At 31.4% G+C, this 22,141-nt stretch overlaps 2 protein-coding genes across 3 annotated transcripts; one reads left to right on the top strand and one right to left on the bottom strand.

The window, feature by feature from the left end:
• Positions 1-110: 110 nt before the first annotated feature.
• Positions 111-1,123, bottom strand: LOC131644758 (18 kDa seed maturation protein-like). 2 transcript variants are annotated; one of them, XM_058915346.1, is made up of 3 exons: positions 1,000-1,123; positions 801-902; positions 111-711 (listed from the first exon to the last, which is right to left on the bottom strand). In XM_058915346.1, exons 1-3 carry the CDS (start codon positions 1,054-1,056, stop codon positions 328-330), a joined length of 543 nt encoding a protein of 180 aa, XP_058771329.1. In that variant the 5' UTR covers positions 1,057-1,123; the 3' UTR covers positions 111-327. The 2 variants fall into 2 exon arrangements, with proteins under 2 accessions (XP_058771329.1, XP_058771330.1); XM_058915347.1 differs by lacking the exon at positions 1,000-1,123 and having other exon boundaries at positions 112-711; positions 801-936.
• Positions 1,124-6,595: 5,472 nt separating this feature from the next.
• LOC131644756 (receptor-like protein 6) lies at positions 6,596-10,057 on the top strand. Its single transcript, XM_058915344.1, has one exon. The coding sequence runs from the start codon at positions 6,627-6,629 to the stop codon at positions 9,972-9,974; it is 3,348 nt and encodes a 1,115-aa protein (XP_058771327.1). The 5' UTR covers positions 6,596-6,626; the 3' UTR covers positions 9,975-10,057.
• Positions 10,058-22,141: the final 12,084 nt, after the last annotated feature.

Genomic DNA, 22,141 nt, shown 5'->3' with positions numbered 1-22,141 from the left:
AAACATCCTACAAAGTAACTACGATTGTTGTGCTAAATTTATTGAAGATTTTCATTTTCCACTTGTAATAGTTTTAACGGATATATATACTCCAAACTGCAGTAAAAAACCAACAACTCAAAACATTACGTTCACACTTTGATTTATTTAATGAAACAAACAAACATAACAACTTTGCGGTACAAGATGTACCATGTTGTACAACACTTGGTCCCATATCTAAAACAGAGAAACCAACAACCCTATGAAACCAGTAGCATCACTAGGATACAAAACTAAACATTGACTAAACAGAAATAAAACAACATAGTACACACAAACACATAACTAATAATGAGTAGGCCCACTCCCTGGAACACTTCCATCCACGTGGACAACACGGGCCTCAGCAGTAGTAGTATCCATTCCTGTGTTGGTCTCAATCGGGTGTGAGCCCATCACATCTGCTCCAAGCCCAAGCCCAATACCAGGAATTGTCGACACGTTATCAGTAGCCATTGGTTGTCCAGATCCATAGTCACCAATGATGGAGTATCCAGCAGCAGTCTCAATGGTGGGTCCAGTATAGCCCTCAGTCACGTGACACATTTTGACCGCAGCATTATACTCACGTGCTTCCCGTTTCTGCATTTCCGCTTGGTTGATCCTCTCCTCTTTTTTCTCTGTTGCCATTTCCTTCTGCACGGGATCACTTGCACTCATAATCTCACCCTACAACAAAAACATTCCAAACATTTCATTTAGAATATTAGAGAATATAGCAATAAATATAAATAACATCAAAAATAGTTTAAAAAAACCTTTTCCTGGACTGTGGCTTTGGTCTTCTCTAAGCCAGACTTGGCAGAAGCACCAATGTTGGCGGCGGTTTCCTTAATGGTCTCAACTGCTTTCTTTGTTGCCTGCATTTTCACTTTCAATATTCAAACTTGTTTGTTTCAGTTTCACTTTGTTTGAAAGATTAGAGGGAAAGCTTGGTTTATATAGAGGTTGATGAACCTGTATAATCTTCACAAGTGTCCGATACAAAACACGTGGTGAGGTTCTAAAGGCCATTGAGTTGATCAAGTGACATGAACTAACTGCCACGGCTCTAAAGACAAGTTGATTAAAAGCAACTGCCTTTAGGAAGTTATTGAAAGGCTCGGACTGTATCTTGTGCGGGACTCTTTTAAATCTTAAAATGAGAAGGCTAAACAGTATTATTTACACACTTTTAATTATTATTTTTATTGATTAAAATTTATATGAACTCTATCAAATGAAATTTAAAATATATTTGTAGATACACATAAATTTTAATAAATAAAATATATTTTTAAATAAATTAAAGATTGCATTTTTTTAGACAAAGTGTACTAATTAAAAACTTATACTCACAAACAACTGTGAGGATTTGGGTTCAACCTATGACTTTCAACTTAATAAAATTATCTTTTTCCAGTTTCTTATCTCCTAATAAAATGTATTATTAGTAATATAATAATAATAATAATAATAATAATAATAATAATAATAATAATAATAATAATAATAATAATAATAATAATAATAATTCTTTGTTTTGTATTGAGTTGGCCAATTGTCTAATAAATTGGCCCAACTGTGCGATCTAATTAAGTTAAAATATCGTTGACTAACTAACAAATATACTTCTCCCTTTTAGGTGGTTTCGGAACATCCTCTCTAACCTCTGCTTCATTTTCACTAACACTTTCTTATTTTTTTATCACTTTTGTTATTATTTTTTTAAGAACTCTCTACCTGAACCCCCTTCTCTTAAGACTTTCCACCAACTTTCCTCTTCTAGTGACAACAACATTTACATGACCTTTTGGTTATTTTTGAAAGAGAAGTTGGGGTGGTTTTACCACCCCGGGTATAGGTATTCGAGTACGGATTTCCTCTTTGATTATTAACATAATTGTCAGTAACACGATTGGCTCATCCTACCAATAATCATTTGGAAATTCCCTACAGAATGTCCATTCACCTCGCAGACCTCACAGAAAGGTCATGCCGGGGTGGTTGGAGTCGTAGTAGCTACCAATGTAGGCGCTGCTGAAGCTACAACTATATTTTCAAGTTTTTGATGTAACGCGTCAACCTTTGTGTTCATATGGTAAAACTAGCTAACCTCATACATTCCACCATTTTGAGGGGCCTTAGCACCTTTTTTCACGAGAATTTACCCCATGAATGGTGGTTCCTTGCCATATCCTCAATCAAATTGTAAGTAACGTCTTACGAGCTATTCATTAACGCACCACCAATAGCCGCATCGAGATTCATCCTTGTAGACTAGATGAGACCATTATAGAAGGTGTGTATCACTAACAACTTAGCCAACCCATGAAACGGGCAAAGTCTCAGCAAGTCTTTGAAGCGTCTCCACGCATCAAATATAGATTCCCCATCTTCCAGCCTAAAGCTATTGATTTTACCTCTTACTTGGGCAATTTTACTTGGCAGAAAATACCCTGCAAGGAAAGAAGCTTTAAGTTATGCCCAAGAAGTTATAAATTTTGCAGGCAAATATTAGAGCCAAGCCTGGGCTAGATCTCGCAACGAGAGTGGGAACAATTTAAGGCGGATAACGTTTTGGTCAACGCCATTGGCCTTCAAAGTACCACAATTATCAATAAAAATTGATAGATGCAAATTTGGGTTTTCAATAGGTAACCATAAGAACTATTCCTATTGGATCATGCCTATCAAAGAAGACTTTAGTTCAAAATTATTAACTGCTATAGGCGGATGCACAATTCTACTATGTCGTTCCTCATCGATGGGAACTGTATAGTCCTTAAGAGGTTTGGTATCTACTTAACCACATAGTTGTCACAAAGCTAAGATTCAGTGACTTTCGTGAAGAAAACGCTCAATCTCGTTAACCCATTCAACCAAATTTCCAATCGAATGGGTCTTTCGCATAAAAATTAGAACAAATAAAACAAAAAGGAGTGCTTTAGTCTAAATGGTGTTCAAATTTAATTTCGATATCACAACTATCTCCTCGACGACAGTGCCAAAAACTTGACGCGTGTGAACTGCAAGTGCACGATTGTGTCAAGTGGTAAAAAGATCGAACCCACAAAGAGATGTATGGTTACCAAATTTTTTCTCTAACTTTGTTTATCTACGATCACAAAAGTGTTTGTTTGATGCAAATTGAAATTGAGATTAACAAATAATTAAAAGCACACCTAAGAAGTTCAATCGAGAGTGTTATGCCTTGTCACGCGACGCCACATCTTGATTATTTTTCAAGTGAGATCAAGTTGTCTTGTTAGTGGCACCTTTAACTTAACCATCTAGCAATTCACTTTCGGATGTCGAATCATTATCTTTCGATACATAATCAACATCTATATTACCTTTGCTTTCGCAACCGGCATAGACGTGGTCAAGAGTTTGAATTCTAAAATAAATCAAACATATATTTCTAGTAATTACAAATGAATGATTTAATTGGGATTTATCATGAGAAGGACTCTCATAATCCTATGTCTCTACGGATCTACTCACTCATGACGAGATGGACAACAATCAAACAATTTAGAGACATTGCAAGTAAATAAATAAGCAAAGCAATCAAGAGTAATAACTTGAAATCAAAAGGAAAGCAAGATTAAAATACCACAAGTGATGAGTGATTACAAGAGTAGCAAGAACTTAAGCTTTAAAATAAAAGCAAAAGAAAAGTAACAATTATAGTGTATGATAAGTAGTAAGTGATGCCTAAGTATCTATTTATACTAATCCAAGGTAATAAGTCACTTATAATAGCCAATAATTTTGAGCTCAACTACTAGTAATCAATAATCATTAAAGCTTGGGAGGTTAAAGATGCCAAGAGGTCATAAAAACTACTTAAAAATCAAGAATTTAAAACTTCCTGGGTGCTGACACGGGCAGGCCGTGTTAGTCTCAGTTTGCTGTACGGGAGAGGCGCTAAGGGGCCAACACGTCCCGTGTCATGCGACACTTCCAGGCCGTGTTGGCTGCAGAAAAGTTGTATGTGAATAGCCTCTTTTTGTGCGATCTTTGGCCTTATTTGTGCTGATTCGATCCATTGACCTTTTATTACCTTAAATCATAAAAGGAGACAAAAATGCATAAAATTGAACTAGGTAAATGAAATCATACATGAAATCGAAAGGTAAACAAGCAAGAATCACGATGCATTTACCGTTATCATATACCCCCAAACTTAAACAATTGCTTTTCCTCAAGCATCAAGTTTTCTTAGAAAGAATTAGGATCAAGCGGTTTTGGTTCTTCAAAAGCTCAAAAAATGAGATTGATTGATACTTATACATGGTCCTTCATTCTGATTGACTAAGATGTAAGTTCCCTTGTACTTACCGACACAAAAAGTATTACTGGAACACAAAACCATAAAACAAATACAGTAAAAAATTTCGTACTTTGGCCACCTCTCTAGCTACGCTTTTGACTTAAAGCTCTTTCCAATTTTTTCTTTTTTGTTTGGACAATCAAATTAAGGCATTCTAGAATTTTGATAGCCATCACTGATATATATATACATACAAGATCAATCAAGATTTTTTTTTGGGTTACACCATATAAGCAAACATCTTTATTCTCTTTTTTTCATTCAATGTTAGGGTTCAACCATTGTTGGGTAATACCGATTTTATAATTTTTCACGGGCCCTTAAACTTAGCCAATCCTCCTTTCAGTCCTATATACTTTCTCAAATAAGTGGATACTGAGGAGCAAGCGCCTTTTTGTAAGTATATTGAAAATGGTGCATGGGAGAGCACTTTTTTTATTTTTCTTTATGTTTATTGTTGATGAATTGTTAAGTCAGCTCATATGTTGGTTGTAATAAGGTTGTAATATTGTGACATCAGGGTCAGGATTAGTAGCTTTCACATTATTATGTTTAATTCTATGTTTTTATTAAGTATTCAATTATGAGAAGTTTATGTTACTTATGTTAATGTGATGTCCTTTTTAATTATATGAGATACTTATTCTACATTATATTTTTATAAAAAAATCGGGGTTTAGGATGTCACAGGGCAAGGTCGATCTACAAGGTTAGTCCTCCAACATCCAAGTAAGTTACATAGTCCAAGATGAGTATATTAAAAAGTGGAGATTAAAAAGTGTTCCTAGAATGTTATGTGTGGTGATAGTATTAGTTAGATATTCTTAATTGGGGTGGTGAATGGTTGGACCTACGTATTGAACCTTTGGCCGGCTTATAACAAAATCCACCCACTTAGGCCTACGTATCAACTGCATTTAGAAATCTATCCCTTGTATAGTTATGAGGATCATTCAAGACAGTTTCAACACACTTGGTTAAACATATTTCCTTCATGAGTAAAATAATATTCATTATTTAAAAATGATGCATATTGCTTACCATGTTATATTTTTATAAAAAAGAATCAAATATACGTCCTAGATTACATGTGTTCATTTCAATGAATTTTAGTAGTTTGAAGAAAGTTATGAATGAAAACACTGTTCCTTTCTTAAACACACAAAAAAGGGTTTATGTTCATAAAACAATGATGCAATACGGCTTATTAAATCAAGATGGTCATATTATAAATGTTATTTAAGTGAAAATTTGAGTAAAAGAAGGAATAATTGATTGCGTTTCGAGACTTTCAATTTACATTGTTCCTTAGTTAACACTTCAAACTTATGCTTTAAGGGGTCGCAACAAAACTAAAACTTCAAGAAATCAAGGCAGCTTTCATGAGTTGTTAAAATTTCTAGCATCTTACAATGATGAAATTGCAAAAGTTGTGTTGAAAAATACTTCACAAAAGTGCAAATATACTTCACTTCAAATTCAAATAAAGCGTCAACAAATTCTTTCTAGTAGGGTGAAAAGCAAATTTGTGAGAAAATTGGTGATTTTAAATTTCGTATCGTTGTAGATGAAGCTCACGATGAGACAAAAAAAAGTAACAAAGGCCTCTTGTATTACGAGATTTGATTACTATTTTGAAACTGTTTCAAATAAATTTTCATAAAAATCATTTTTGAGATCAAACTTTTTTAAAAAATAGCGATTTCGACTAAGTTTAGATCTTCAATAATATATATTTATGTTATAAGATATCAAAATTAATTTTTAATTTATAAAAAATGAATTTAAAAAACCTATAATATTTTAAAAAATATTTTTCTAAATGCATTTTTAAAAATAAAACTAAAAATGCATTTTTTAAAAGTAAAACAAACGTGTTCATAATTTTAAAGTATACAATATTGACTACTTATTTGCTAGCAACACACGCTGCGTTTTTACCGGAACAATTTAACAATCAAGAAGTTAATTCAAATATAATTATGACGTTGAAGAAGTTAATTCAAATATAATTATAATATCTTCTAAGATGGAGTAGCTTCATAGCGTAATGAGACCAGGATATTAATTTTCTTGTGGCAGTAATGCGCGGTTCCAAGAAGTCTTAATTGCGTGTGAAATTGGGTTGGATGAACAAACTACTAGTAATAGTTAAGCTGATTGTTGCATTGCATACCGTCTATAAAAGGAGAAAAAGATAACGGTATCAGCATAACACCACTTTTTCATTCTCAAACCATTAGACACAAGCAACTCATAATTCACTATGAAACCACACGTAATCTTTTGGCTTTTCTTTCTACCATTTAGCCTAATAAATTCCTGGACTAATAATTCTGTGGTGAATGGCCACTGTCTCGGCCATCAGCATTCCTTGTTGCTCCATTTGAAAAACAACCTGATATTCAATCCCACAAAATCCTCAAAGCTAGTTCATTGGAACCAAAGTGATGAAGATTGTTGTCAATGGCATGGGGTAACATGCAAAGACGGATATGTTACAGCCCTCGATCTTAGTCACGAGTCTATTTCAGGAGCACTTAATGATTCAAGTCCTCTTTTCAACCTGCACTATCTCGAGAGTCTGAATTTGGCTTTCAATAATTTCCATTCTGTGATTCCTTCAGAACTGCATAAGCTGCAGAATTTGAAGTATATGAACTTCTCTGACGCAGGCTTTGAGGGACAAGTCCCAAAAGAAATTTCTCACCTCAAAAGGCTCGTCACTCTTGATTTGTCTTCTTCAGTTACTTCAAATCACAGCTTAAAATTGGAGAATCCAAATATAGAGATGCTGGTGGAAAACCTCACAAACATCACAGAATTATATTTAGATGGTGTAGCAATATTTGCCGGCGGAGATGAATGGGGCCGTGCTTTATCTTCGTTGGAAAGGCTCCATGTTTTGAGTTTGTCATCATGCAATCTCTCAGGACCTATTGATTCATCACTAGCTAATCACCGGTCACTCTCGGTTCTAAAATTGAGCAACAACAATTTGTCAAGCATAGTGCCAGATTCCTTTGCAAATTTCTCCAATTTAACCATCCTACATCTCAGTAGTTGTGGTTTGATTGGTTTTTTCCCAAAAGAAATCTTCCAAATACATACATTAGAGGTCATTGACATATCAGACAATCAAAATCTTAATGGTTCTTTGCCAGACTTTCCACCACTTGCATCTCTTTACTACTTGAATCTTGCCAATACAAATTTCTCAGGACCACTTCCAAGTACTATCTCAAACCTGAAGCAGTTATCATTCATTGATCTATCTTACTGCAAGTTTAACGAAACACTTCCCAGTTCAATGTCAGAACTCACCCAACTTGTTTACTTAGACATGTCTTCCAATAACCTCTCAGGTCCACTCCCTTCTTTCAATATGTCAAAGAACCTCTCACATCTGTCCTTATTTCTCAATCATTTGAGCGGGGATTTGCCATCTGGCCATTTCGAGGGCCTTACAAATCTTGTCAGCATTGATTTAGGGTACAATTTTTTTAAAGGGAACATTCCCTCTAGTCTACTTAATCTCCCATGTTTGCGAGAGCTAAAACTCCCCTTTAATCAACTGGATGGGATCTTGGTTGACTTCGATAATGCACTATCATCTGTATTGGAGATGCTTGATTTGGCAAGCAATAACTTACAAGGACATCTTCCTATGTCTATCTTTAACCTTAGAAGACTTCGTGTCATTCAACTCTCTTCCAACAAGTTTAATGGCACAGTGCAGTTGGATGTCATTCGAAGGCTAAGTAATTTAACTACGTTAGGCCTCTCACATAACAATTTGTCGATTGATATCAGCTTCCGAGATGATCATGAAATGTCTCCCTTTCCAGAGATAAGAGTTTTTACGCTGGCTTTTTGCAAATTAAGAGAAATCCCAAGTTTCTTGAAAAACCAATCCACATTATTATCTCTTGACTTATCTGGCAACAATATTAAAGGACCGATACCTAATTGGATTTGGAAACTTGAATCTCTCACTAGCTTGAATCTTTCTAGGAACTCTTTGACTAACTTTGAAGAAACTATTTGGAACTTGAGTTCTAACCTCTATGTGGTTGATCTAAGTTCTAATCGAATCCAAGGACCTATTTCTTTCATTCCTAAGTACGCAAGTTATTTGGACTTCTCAAGTAACTTGTTGAGCTCTATCATACCACCAGACATCGGAAACTATCTCCCTTTCATACGTATATTGTTTCTTTCAAACAATAGTTTTAAAGGAGAAATTCATGAATCCTTTTGCAATGCTTCAACTCTTCGATTGCTAGATCTTTCTTACAACAACTTTGATGGGACAATTCCCAAGTGTTTTGCAGCAATTAGTAGGAGTCTTAGGATGATGAATTTTGGTGGAAACAAGCTTCGAGGTCATATCCCTGACACTATATTCCCAAATTCATGTGCACTGAGATATTTGGACCTGAACGACAATCTCTTGGATGGCACCATACCGAAATCTTTGGCAAATTGTATGAAACTACAAGTCCTAAATCTCGGAAAGAATGCTTTAACTGATAGATTTCCATGTTTTTTGAGCAACATTTCCACTCTTAGGATAATGGTTTTAAGGTCTAATGAGCTCCACGGGTCTATCGAGTGCCCACATAACAATGTGGATTGGAAAATGCTTCATATGGTGGATCTAGCATCCAATAACTTGAGTGGAACGATACAAGGAGCACTATTAAAAAGTTGGAAGGCAATGATGCGTGATGAAGGCATGCTTGGGCCAGAATTTGGCCATTTATTTTTTGAAATTGATGATAACTACCATCCCATGAGTTTAAATGCCGTGTTACCACATTTGAACAAATATCTCGCAATGAAATTGGTGAAACTTGTTTCAAATATGCCTCGCTCTATTCTTGACCAAGGGTTCGTTGATGTTAACGAAGTAGATCTTTCTCGTTATCAAGATTCGGTTATTATTGTCAACAAAGGTCAACAGATGAAGTTAGTTAAAATTCAAATGGCCTTTACTTATGTGGATATGTCAAACAACTATTTGGAGGGGAAAATACCCAATGAGCTAACGGAATTCAAAGCATTGAATGCTCTGAACTTGTCACATAATGCACTTACAGGTCATATACCATCATCTATGGGGAATTTGAGGAACCTTGAATCTATGGACTTGTCAAACAATTCCTTCAATGGAGAGATTCCTCCAGAGCTGTCAAATCTTTCTTTCCTGGAATATCTAAATCTCTCCTTCAATCACCTAGAGGGACAAATTCCTTTAGGTACTCAAATCCAAACCTTTCAGGCAGATTCTTTTGAAGGGAACAAAGGGTTATGTGGGCCTCCTCTAATCAATATTTGCAAGGAAAATGGAGGAAAAGGGTTGCCACCACATGCATCTGAAACACCTAATTCCCATAATGAGAGTCCAATTGATTGGAATTTCTTAAGTGTGGAGTTGGGGTTTATTTTTGGCTTTGGAATTTCCATTCTCCCTCTTATTTTTTGGAAAAAATGGAGGTTGTGGTATTCTAAACATGTAGATGAGATGCTTTATAGGATCATTCCACAACTTGATTTTGGGTTGGAACAGCACGAAGGGAAGATGTATAGAATTTTGAGGTGGAGGAGATGATTGCTAAATTTAATGGTTCTATGTTATAGCTCAGACAATTTGGCACTTCTAGTTTTGGTGTTTTTGTACCTCATATGTTAGTTTTCAAGCACTAGTATTGAAATAAGGTTTTCCTTTTGTACTTTTCCCTTGAATATTGAATAATATAAAATAATATTCTTCCTTTCTTAAATGCGTTTGTGCCTATAAGTATGTATATTTAAATTTTCATCATGCATCTTTTATCTGTCTTTTTGATAAAGGGGAGAAGTATAATCGCTCAGGGAGTAAATTATACTATCTACTTAATTGAGGGGGAGTTTGACAACTTTAAATATATTTGTTTTTCTTTTACCACCTCCCTGAAAGATGTGTTGTCTTCATCAAAAATAGGGAAGAATGTAGAAACGTGTTTTGCAGATTATTGAAGAAGTAATCAGTCAACCGATTCTTCAAATAAGAATAATCAGAGGTTTCTCAAAGTTTGCGCGCGGAAGATTTATTGAGCAAAAACGTAAAATTATACTCAATAGACATTTATTAGGTAGCAACTCATGTCACTTTACAAATATCCTAATGATTAGATAGGGAAACACAATGTATGAAATTGATTCAATTGAATAGATCACGAAATGTGGTTACACAACTTATCAATTAAGGATAATTCTAAAAAGCACAATGTTTCACAAATTTTAATCACCACTAAAGCACTTAATGGTTTTCCAATTCCAACAAAACCTAAGCTTTTCAAATTAAATTGCTATTACCAAAATATAAACCTAAGCATGTATGTTCTACGAAATGCAAATTAAAGAGTGAGAGAGAGAGAGATGACAAGGTGATTTAATGTGCTTCGACTCTTCGTCTTCGCGCGAGTCTACGTGCAGTGTTGAAAATACCTGCATAATTCCATTAGATTTTGACTAGGGTTGTTCATGGTACAATTCGTGAGAAAATGAACCGAACCAAACCATAGTAAAAATTCACTCAACTGAACTTAATCGTTTCAATTTACTAAGAACCGAACCGAATCAAAATCATTGGTTTGGTATACCGTTTCGAACCTTTAGAAGACAATTTTTCTCAAACCGAACCGTTAAGCTATTTAATTTTGAAAAAAAAAATTTAACTTGTTTTTAAATATTTTTCATTTTAAAGTTTTGCTTCGGTTCGAGTTTAGTTTCAGTTTAGTTCGGTTTCAGTTTCAGTTCTAGAAATGCTTGTGCCTTATGGTTTGGTTCACTAACCAAACATAACTGTTCGATTATTTTAACTTCAGTTCGATTCAGTTTGACGGTTCGATTCAGTTCTTGGATTTTTTTAACAGTCCTAATTTTGATAAATATCAAAGAGTTCATACTATCACTTATCCTTAATAATGCTGAAGACAATTAAATTTCGACTCCGATCTTGACTTGTAAGATGGCCAACTACCAAACCCTTGTGCGCAATCTTTACTCGATTAACGCTTCCAATATTCCAATATCACCAATTCTTCTCAATGCTTTCGTCCGTAACAATCAACCATTTGATCCTACCGATTCCTTAACTGGTGAAATTGTCCGAAGATGTAAAAAGAACTCCTCCTTATCTGTAACCTTCCACACCGTTACTACTAATGCAAATCTGGAGAGAAAACCTTCTTCTTTTTACTCGAATTTTTAAGCACTAGTGAAAACAACCCCAAACTTGCAAGAACCTAAAAAGTATTTGAACAAATCTCCAAGAACGATTACTTTTAAGACATCGTCTACCACAATTATTTAACATCCATCCATGATTAAGATATGAAAAAGAAACGAGGTTGAAGATGAAAGAATTTTGATAGAGTTTTCAAGAGGTGATTGATTTTCACATAAAATTCACAAACTAGTTATGAGAACTTTCACAAATGATTATGCATTCTCTTATGAAAAGGTTGACTAAAAACTTATATATGTGTTTGAGATTAAGCACACAAAAGACTGAAAAAAGTTGGTTAGATGAAAGGTCAAAGCATGTAATGTGTCAAATGAGCAAGTGAGTGGAATAAAAGAAAATTTGAAATTTTAACCCATTTACAGTTGATTCAAATCAAGTGCAGTGCATGATTCAAATCATAGACCACGTGATTTGAATCATGTGCAATCTTTGATTCGAATCAATTGCTCCAGGGACCAAATGAAAAACCAGAAAAGTGCATGATTCGAATCATGTACAAAAGTGTGATTCAAATCATTGGTTCTAGAGACTTCAAAATATTTTTCAAGTCTCTGTTTGATTTGATTAAAATCAAAACTCATGTGCGATTGAATGATTAGAATCAAATGCTTCAAAAAACAGATTTGTCATATTTATAACATTTATCTTTGCACGTGATTTGAAGAGAACGCGTAATGATTTTATTCCACAGACTCATTTCACTTGATTAATGTCATTTTTATCAAGTTCAAACACAACAAAAAGGTTTATGCATGCTAAAAGATATGAATCATGTTAAGCAGTCTACGAGAGATACTCACCAAAGATAAAATACGAAAGAGATAAGATAAGCAATCAAAACATAACTGTATCGGGATTTCCTCCTACATAAGATGATGATGTGTAATAATAACTCCCCCTAGGGATATGCAACTACAATGTCCCCCTTTTTGATGCTTGGCAAGCTTTCACTTGTAATTGAGTCAACATGAGCCAAAAGCAAAAATGTTTATGCTTCCCCTAAAACATTGTACATAAACCACAACATAAAACACATAAAACCACTCATAGACTCATTACAAATTCTCCCTGTAACACCCCCATTTTCTATCTAACATTTTTTTTATTAAAATCAGAGTGGCAAAATTTTAAACATAAAACAGGATGTCACATTTCAACTTAAAACAACAAACAACAAACAACATGTATTTCTTTTAATATGATACATAGCATTCGGCTGAACAACTCACAACATATTTATTCATATGAACATAACAAACTTTTTATTATTAAAACAATGAAATTACAACTTCCAATTTACAAATCGGTTAACAACTTTATTCAACTAAAGTAGCTTTCAATTTATAATTATTCGACACTTAATAATAACAACAGCTTAACAACAATTAATATAAACATTCCCCTGAGTGCTACGTATAAGAGAAAGACACCAACTCGACTAACAACAACTAAAGACTTCATAAAGTTACTTCGAACTTCCACAGTTAATCTTGAGTACCTGCCCATTTCCAATGGTAGGGGAAACATCAACAGAAGGGGTGAGATATCCAATAATATAAACAGGAGTATGATAACTGATATATTAGATTAGAATCATACAATTTTACTACAATTACCACAACGACAAGTAATCACCAAACAACAACATTATAACAACAACTTTATCACAACAACTTTATCACAAAAACTACTTAATAACAACATCAACTTTTACAACAACAACAACTTAATAACAACAACTTAATAACAACAACTTAATAGCAACAACAAAACAACATACGACGCATTATGCGACTCAACTATGCAAATGCATGTGGTACCATTTGGAGCAGAACTCCCAACTTAAACATATGTCAGTTTATCGAGGCATTAACAAGGCATAAGCCTTCAACATGGTGTCATTAAAGCCAAGGCATAAACCTTCAACTTTCAACATGGTGCCATCAAAGCCAACTTAATCATGCAGTGTATGCCATGTGACTTCAACTTAAACAACAAATACACAACAATGCAACAACAACATCAACATACAACAACAACAAAACAACAACAACTTAAACATGCATCAACTGCATCAACTTAAATCAACATTGGTCATCAGACCTACAACTCAAACATGTCCATAAATCAGAACAATTCAACTGATCAACAACAACTTATAATCAACAGCAGCTCAACAACAAAGACATATTTAACAACAACAAAATCAACAAGAAGTATTCAGAACAACACATTCAGTAGCAACTCATCAACAACACAATTCCATCAACCGGAATAATTCTACTGCACCTGCAAATCACATTATTTGACATAATATTCAACAAAAACAACCAACCACAATTATCTACTCGCATACACGAACTACCCCGTAAATTTTCATTCGATTCCGAACAACTAAATATACCGCTTAATTCGGCTAATCGGGACTGTTATTATGCTCAGCTGTTACTACTTGTTAATTTATGGTTCTGCTAAGATTGGCTTACTGATATACATATTTCTGCTACCAAATATTACCATCATAAGAATATATATCAGGCTACTTTTTATCAGTTTCTGTCAAAATACCATTTCCCCCTGTTTTCTGCTAAGAGCTGTTATTCCCTGTTTCTGCATAATTTCTGTCTGCAACAATTTCTATTACTTCCACACCTATTATCATTATTTTTAAATCAATGTTATCATGCTACTTAGTCAATTAATAACCCATTATGTCAAAATATATATGTGAATATATTAATTATATGCTACAGAAAAGAAATGAAACAAAAACAAAACAAATAAGCCACACCAGTGGCTGGGCGCCTATCCCAGGGCTTTGAGGCCCCCACCCCAACAAGGGGCGTCCACCCCCTTAATATATATAAATATTAATTTTTTTTCATTTTCCACAATGCAGGGCACCCGCCCTTAATATATGGGGCCCCCGCCTCCATTATTTTCCAGTTTCATCTCATTCGCTGATTCCTCTTCTGCAAATTTCTTTTTCAATTGGTCAAGTAATTATTTAACAGTTTGGATTACTTGATTACCTCAACAATCATTCAATACTACCAGCCACGGATCAAACGAATAACAGGTGCCAACAACTTATCAACACCTCATCACAGTAACAATTCTCAACCGAAAATAACAATTTAGCAACACCACTATAAATCTTAAAAATCAACAATTTAACATGGAATTGGTATCACCGAAAACAACAAAGCATTCCATGGTACATAATTATACAATCCCGATCCCACATACAACTATCATAATCCCGATTATAAAATTCGAACCCCACCCTTACCTTGGATTGGAGATCGTCTATAATATCCGTTAGTAGAACCAAATATCATATCATCCACATATATTTAAATTAAAAGAATATGCTTTACTTCACGTCTGATAAACAAAGTGGTGTCGACTTTGCCACGATTGAATCCTTGCTTAATAAAAAATCCACTCAACCTCTCCTACCAAGCTACATGATCTTGTTTGAGACCACATATGGCTCTTTTTAGTTTAAAAACGTGATTAAGATTTTCGTGATCTTTAAAACTAGGGGGTTGTGAGACATACACCTCCTCGTTCATATGACCGTTAAGAAAAGTAAATTTGACATCCATTTGATAAAGCTTAAAATCCTCGCAGCAAACAAATGCCAGAAGTAATCTAATAGCTTCTAGATGAGCTACCAGAGCATAATACTTGTAATCAGAGAAAATGTGTGATTATTAATGAGATCACAATACTTATACTGCTACATATTTTAAAAAAATTAAAAACAAAAATATGAAGTCAACTTGGCAATCCATGTCATTAAAAAAAATTAAAAAATAACATGTCACGTCAAAGATTCTTATGACTGAGTTACATGGATAAAATGAGGAAATCTTTGAATATTAAGGTTGAAATCCTAATTTTTTTTTTATCGAGAAACTTATCAAAACTAGTGTATATGGCAAAAACCAAAATAATAGTAACCCTATTTTATTTAAATTGCACCCGAATGCTCACTATAATAGTGATGAGTATTCTTGCCCAAAAAAAAACATATAGATTAAAATTCAAATAACTTTTTTTTATTGGAAATTAAACTTAGAAAGTTACAATTTTTATAATAGTAAAACTTGATATGCAGATGCGAAAGTTAAATGTTGTATTGGGCCGTGATCTCAGTCATGAAGTATGCAGACTAAAGAAATAACAAAAAAGTTCTGATTATTACATTTTTGAAATATATTGATAGTGGCAAGCATGGACTCGTCACACATAAGTGGTACACCGAAATCTAAACATCAAAGTCGGTAACTAAACGCATAAACACGGTATAATTTAGCTATTGCCTTATTCTTTAGATTTGATCACATTATATTTTTTTCTTAGTAGTAATCACATATAATGGGTCAGTAGCCCAATAATTTTGTTGAATAAAGACCATTCAAAGCTTATGCATTATTAATATATAGAACGTAGTAGAGTTTTTATATTATAGTTATTTCAACACATCGTTCATTTGCACGTTGTTTGTCAAACTACTGCGAAAGTCAAGTCATCACAAGACTTCACTAATGCCGTAACCAACAAGTAGTAGTGAAACTTAAAGGAAAAGGACGCACCAAATACACTGCAAGTGTAAGCTAAGAAAATTCTTTCCATTTACTTACAACAACAAAAATTTACATCCAATAGAGAGAATAAAATAGACATTAAACTCTTATCATATATATATATATATATATATATATATATATATATATATATATATATATATATATATATATATATATATATATATATATATATATATATATATATATATATATATATATATATATATATATATATATATATATATACCATTCAAAGCTTATGCATTATTAATATATAGAACGTAGTAGAGTTTTTATATTATAGTTATTTCAACACATCGTTCATTTGCATGTTGTTTGTCAAACTAATGCGAAAGTCAAGTCATCACAAGACTTCACTAATGCCGTAACCAACAAGTAGTAGTGAAACTTAAAGGAAAAGGACGCACCAAATACACTGCAAGTGTAAGCTAAGAAAATTCTTTCCATTTACTTACAACAACAAAAATTTACATCCAATAGAGAGAATAAAATAGACATTAAACTCTTATCATATATATATATATATATATATATATATATATATATATATATATATATATATATACCATTCAAAGCTTATGCATTATTAATATATAGAACGTAGTAGAGTTTTTATATTATAGTTATTTCAACACATCGTTCATTTGCATGTTGTTTGTCAAACTAATGCGAAAGTCAAGTCATCACAAGACTTCACTAATGCCGTAACCAACAAGTAGTAGTGAAACTTAAAGGAAAAGGACGCACCAAATACACTACAAGTGTAAGCTAAGAAAATTCTTTCCATTTACTTACAACAACAAAAATTTACATCCAATAGAGAGAATAAAATAGACATTGAATTCTTATCATATATATATATATATATATATATATATATATATATATATATATATATATATATATATATATATATATATATATATATATATATATATATATATATATATATATATATATATATATATATATATATATGAGGAGGGATCAAATTACACTCGAAGAGTTACACCACGAGTTACACTCGTTCAATAACTACATCTCGAAATAATATTTTTTAAATTCAACCGTTGGATTGAAACATAATATCATATAGATCATACCTATAAAGTTTGAGCTTAATCTATAATGATTTACTATATCATCAAGATATCCAAAGATTAACGTCAAAATGAGCTTTCATATAACGTTAATTTTGATGTTATTCAATGACATAGTAAATCATTATACATTAAGCTCAAACTTTATAGGAATGATCTATATGATATTATGTTTCAATCCAACGGTTGAATTTAAAAAATATTATTTCGAGATGTAGTTATTGAACGAGTGTAACTCGTGGTGTAACTCTTCGGGTGTAATTTGATCCCTCCTCTATATATATATATATATATATATATATATATATATATATATATATATATATATATATATATATATATATATATATATATATATATATATATATATATATATATATATATATATATATATATATATATATATATATATGAGGAGGGATCAAATTACACCCGAAGAGTTACACCACGAGTTACACTCGTTCAATAACTACATCTCGAAATAATATTTTTTAAATTCAACCGTTGGATTGAAACATAATATCATATAGATCATACCTATAAAGTTTGAGCTTAATCTATAATGATTTACTATATCATCAAGATATCCAAAGATTAACGTCAAAATGAGCTTTCATATAACGTTAATTTTGATAGAATTCAATGACATAGTAAATCATTATAGATTAAGCTCAAACTTTATAGGAATGATCTATATGATATTATGTTTCAATCCAACGGTTGAATTTAAAAAATATTATTTCGAGATGTAGTTATTGAACGAGTGTAACTCGTGGTGTAACTCTTCGGGTGTAATTTGATCCCTCCTCTATATATATATATATATATATATATATATATATATATATATATATGAGTTAAAAGGTAGTGCACTGCCAGTGTAAAATAGTTTTACACTGTCAACCAATAAAGAATCATCAATATGCCATGTCATTAAAGTTTTTTTTAAATAAAAGAATGTTTTAATTGAATACATGGTGGTGATTGGTTGACAGTGTAAAAATATTTTACACTGTCAGTGCATGGCCCCTTTTCTCTCTCTCTCTCTCTATATATATATATATATATATATATATATATATATATACATATACATATATATACATATACATATATATACATATACATATATATACATATACATATATATACATATACATATATATACATATACATATATATACATATACATATATATACATATACATATATATACATATACATATATATACATATACATATATATACATATACATATATATACATATACATATATATACATATACATATATATACATATACATATATATATATATATATATATATATATATATATATATGTGTGTTTTTTTTTTTTACACAATTCTTATCATATTTTATAAATAATGAAACGGAAAATGCTAATTGTTAAGAAAACATAAAAACAAGAAAGGCAAGAATAAATCTCAACCATTCATTATCACCACCACCCTATGATTCTTATTAAAAAGGAAATTAAATTAAAAATAAATTAAAATTTTCCCTATAATATAGTGACATGTGGACATTCTTGCATTTCTTCACCAATTTCCTTCGTACTAAATAGCATTACTCTAATCAAACACATCAAGTTTTATATAATTTCCGTCGGCTAGACTTAATATGTGTCCGTTATCCATACTTTTCGAATTATTTTTTTTGTAAGGGCAATTCTTTAATAAAAAAGAAATTAAAAGAAAAGATTAGGACAAGAACCTAACTCATAAAAAACTTAATAAATACTAAAATTGGTTAATACAAGTCTATATCTTAAAAAGTCCTCTAAAGCGTAATGAGGAAGAAAACTTCACCAATCATCGTGATCTATAAAATATCTTACATTAATCTGCACAAGAATTGTATTATCTATATGTATGAAATATATTGAATGATGCAATTTCTTGTGTCTCAAGTCTTTGAAATAATGTCAATGATAAGTGGCATAATATGATTTTGGATTCAAGAGCTCCAATCTCTATATGCTATCCTAGATAGATTTTCTTAACCAGAGATATTCATTCTATTATCAGTCAAGCTTTCTATCCTCTACCAAAACTCTATAGTGTGCCTACAACTGAGGAAGAGACGATCGCTAGTTTCAATATCTTAATTACATAGTGAACATCTAGACACCATTTGCGAGCCTCTTCAAATAACCTTATAAAGTGTTGCAATTAATTAATGTATCAATATTCCTAATAATTTAGGACTTTTAGGAGGGATGATAGTGCTTAATTTAGTGGTTTGCAGAAATTGAAGATTGACAGGAAGTACCAAGTGTCGTGTTAGATATGTGACTCCATATACAAGAGGTCAGATAAATGTGGAAGTTTGAAAAACTTTGATTTAAAAAAAACTTAGTTGAAAAATCAGAGTTTAATGACATTTTGAATAAATCAGCCGTAGAAAAACCAAAGGAAATAACATATATAGAAAAATAAAAGAATTAAGGGAAGATAGATAACACTAGAGAATAATAAAGGTTCGGCCTTAATGTCACTACAAGAAATGTGTTTCCCACCCACGTGAATTTGTGACGTGGTAAAAATGTGGCTAGAAATTGGTGGTTGCGATGTGGTATCCATGTTGCTAATCCTTTTATAAATAAAATATTGATGATAACGTTAAAATGGGGGGAGTCAGAGATTTTTTTTTAAAACATTAGCGACGTGGTCAAAACGTCGCTGTAATTAAATTAATTTAAAAAACATTAAAAACACTAACAACTAAATGAAGGGATTTCTGAAATTTTGAAATTTTTGGTTGTGTCATGATATGCACGTCGCTACACTTTATTGGGAACATTCACTGCCATATGTCTGACTTGACTCAGTAAACGTAATAAATGCATTAGCCGTTGGAACTGTTGCGTTGTGGTTTTCACGTCGCAATTAGCGTCATGTAACGCACGTGGGAAATTTCTGACCGTTGTAGCATTAGCGACGTGATTTTTACTTCGCTGCATTGCGTCATGAAAATCACGTCGGTAAAAACCTTTATATACAAACAGCGTCATCATCAGTAACGCCATCCCTCTTTCTTCCTTCCTTCATTCCTCCCTCTTTCTTCCTTCTTCATTATTATCTCCCCTTCTCTTCCTCACTTCTCCCTTCTTCCACCACCACCACCACCACCACCACCAAATGTTATATGTTCCTCCCTTCTCTTCTTCCACCACCATCAACAGATTTTCATTCTTCTTCTTCACACAATAGGTAAAATTTAATTGCTTTTATTTTTATTTAATTTTCGTTTACATAATAATCTCTAATATTTGATTTTTTTTGTAGTTGAGGTTTACTTAGCTTGAAGATATCAAGCATGGTTGGTGTATTTGAGAGTTTATTTGAAAGCTTGGTAGAGGTAAGCTTTCAGTTTTAACAATATAATTTTTAATTAATTTATGTGTTTGTTTAAAATTTTGGTGTTGTTTGTTTGGTGTTGTTTGGTTATTGTTGATATTATTGATTTATGTTGTTTAGATTTAATATATATTAAAATTAGTTTTAATTTGATTATAATAGAATTTTTTTTTTGTTATAACAGATTTTATAATATATGTAGGTATATTATTGATTTATGTTGTTTAGATTTAATATATGTTATTATATTTAATTATAATAGGAAAATATTTTTGTGTGTGGTTATAACAGATTTTATAATATATGTAATATTTATATGTATATATATTTTTTATATTCAAATCTATTTTATTATTTATAAAAATACAGAATATGTTTTATTTAGTAAAATAAAATATATAATTAAAAACATAATGAAAAACATAATATTTTTTTATTTATTAAAAACAGAATTATCAAGAAAATAGTTTATTTATTAAAAATATAATTATTAAAAAAACATAATATGTTATATATATATTTTTTAATAAAACATAATCTATTTTTTTAATAGGTAAATATTGGTAATTATTAAAACAAATTTTATTTTTAAATATATAATATTTGGTAAAATAAATCTATAAACAGAATATATAATATATTATTTTATTTTATTTTTATTAAAAACATAATTCATTTTTAAATATATAATATTTATTAAAAATAGAATCTACAAAAAACAGAATTTATAAATTAGAATCTATTAAAATAGAAGTTAAAAAAATAGAATGCATAGTATGTATTGTATGTTTTTTTAATTAAAAAATAATAGTTATGTATTAAACTTTTTTTATTAAATATGTATTTAAAACAAACACATAATATTATTATATGTATTATTTATAAAATTTGTTACATATAGTGTATTGGTATAAAATGTAGACTAATAAAGTAGATTACTTAAAAAAAATAGAATATATAGTATGTATTATATGTTAGATTTTTATTATATGTTTTTTTTGAAATAGAAAATAATAGTTATGTATTAAAAATACTTTATTAAATATGTATTTAAAACAAACACATAATATTATTAGAGTTTAAAGGTAGTGCACTGACAGTGTAAACTAATTTTACACATACAACCAATCAAAATCCTTACACTTGTCATGTCATATTAGTTTTTTTAAATTAAAATTGTGTTTTAATTGGATACATGGTTGTGATTGGTTGACAGTGTAAAAATATTTTACACTGTCAGTGCATATCCCCTTTTCTCATATTATTATATGTATTATTTGTAGTATTTATATTTAAAAAACATTTTATAATTTGTAGCATGTATTAGTATATAATGTAGACTAAATAAATTCAGATTAGTTACAAAAAGTTATTAGTATATAATGTAT

The sequence above is a fragment of the Vicia villosa genome, linkage group LG1, assembly GCF_029867415.1.
Source record: "Vicia villosa cultivar HV-30 ecotype Madison, WI linkage group LG1, Vvil1.0, whole genome shotgun sequence".
NCBI classification, from domain to species: Eukaryota; Viridiplantae; Streptophyta; class Magnoliopsida; order Fabales; family Fabaceae; genus Vicia; species Vicia villosa.
This window is presented reverse-complemented; position numbering and strand designations above follow the sequence as displayed.

Coding starts and splice junctions, on each gene's coding strand:
- LOC131644758 (XM_058915346.1), bottom strand. CDS start 1,056: ATGGCCTTTAGAACCTCACCACGTGTTTTGTATCGGACACTTGTGAAG. Junction 903..999: donor CACTTGTGAAGATTATACAG/GTTCATCAACCT, acceptor GTGAAAATGCAG/GCAACAAAGAAAGCAGTTGA. Junction 712..800: donor AAGCCACAGTCCAGGAAAAG/GTTTTTTTAAAC, acceptor TTTTTGTTGTAG/GGTGAGATTATGAGTGCAAG.
- LOC131644756 (XM_058915344.1), top strand. CDS start 6,627: ATGAAACCACACGTAATCTTTTGGCTTTTCTTTCTACCATTTAGCCTA.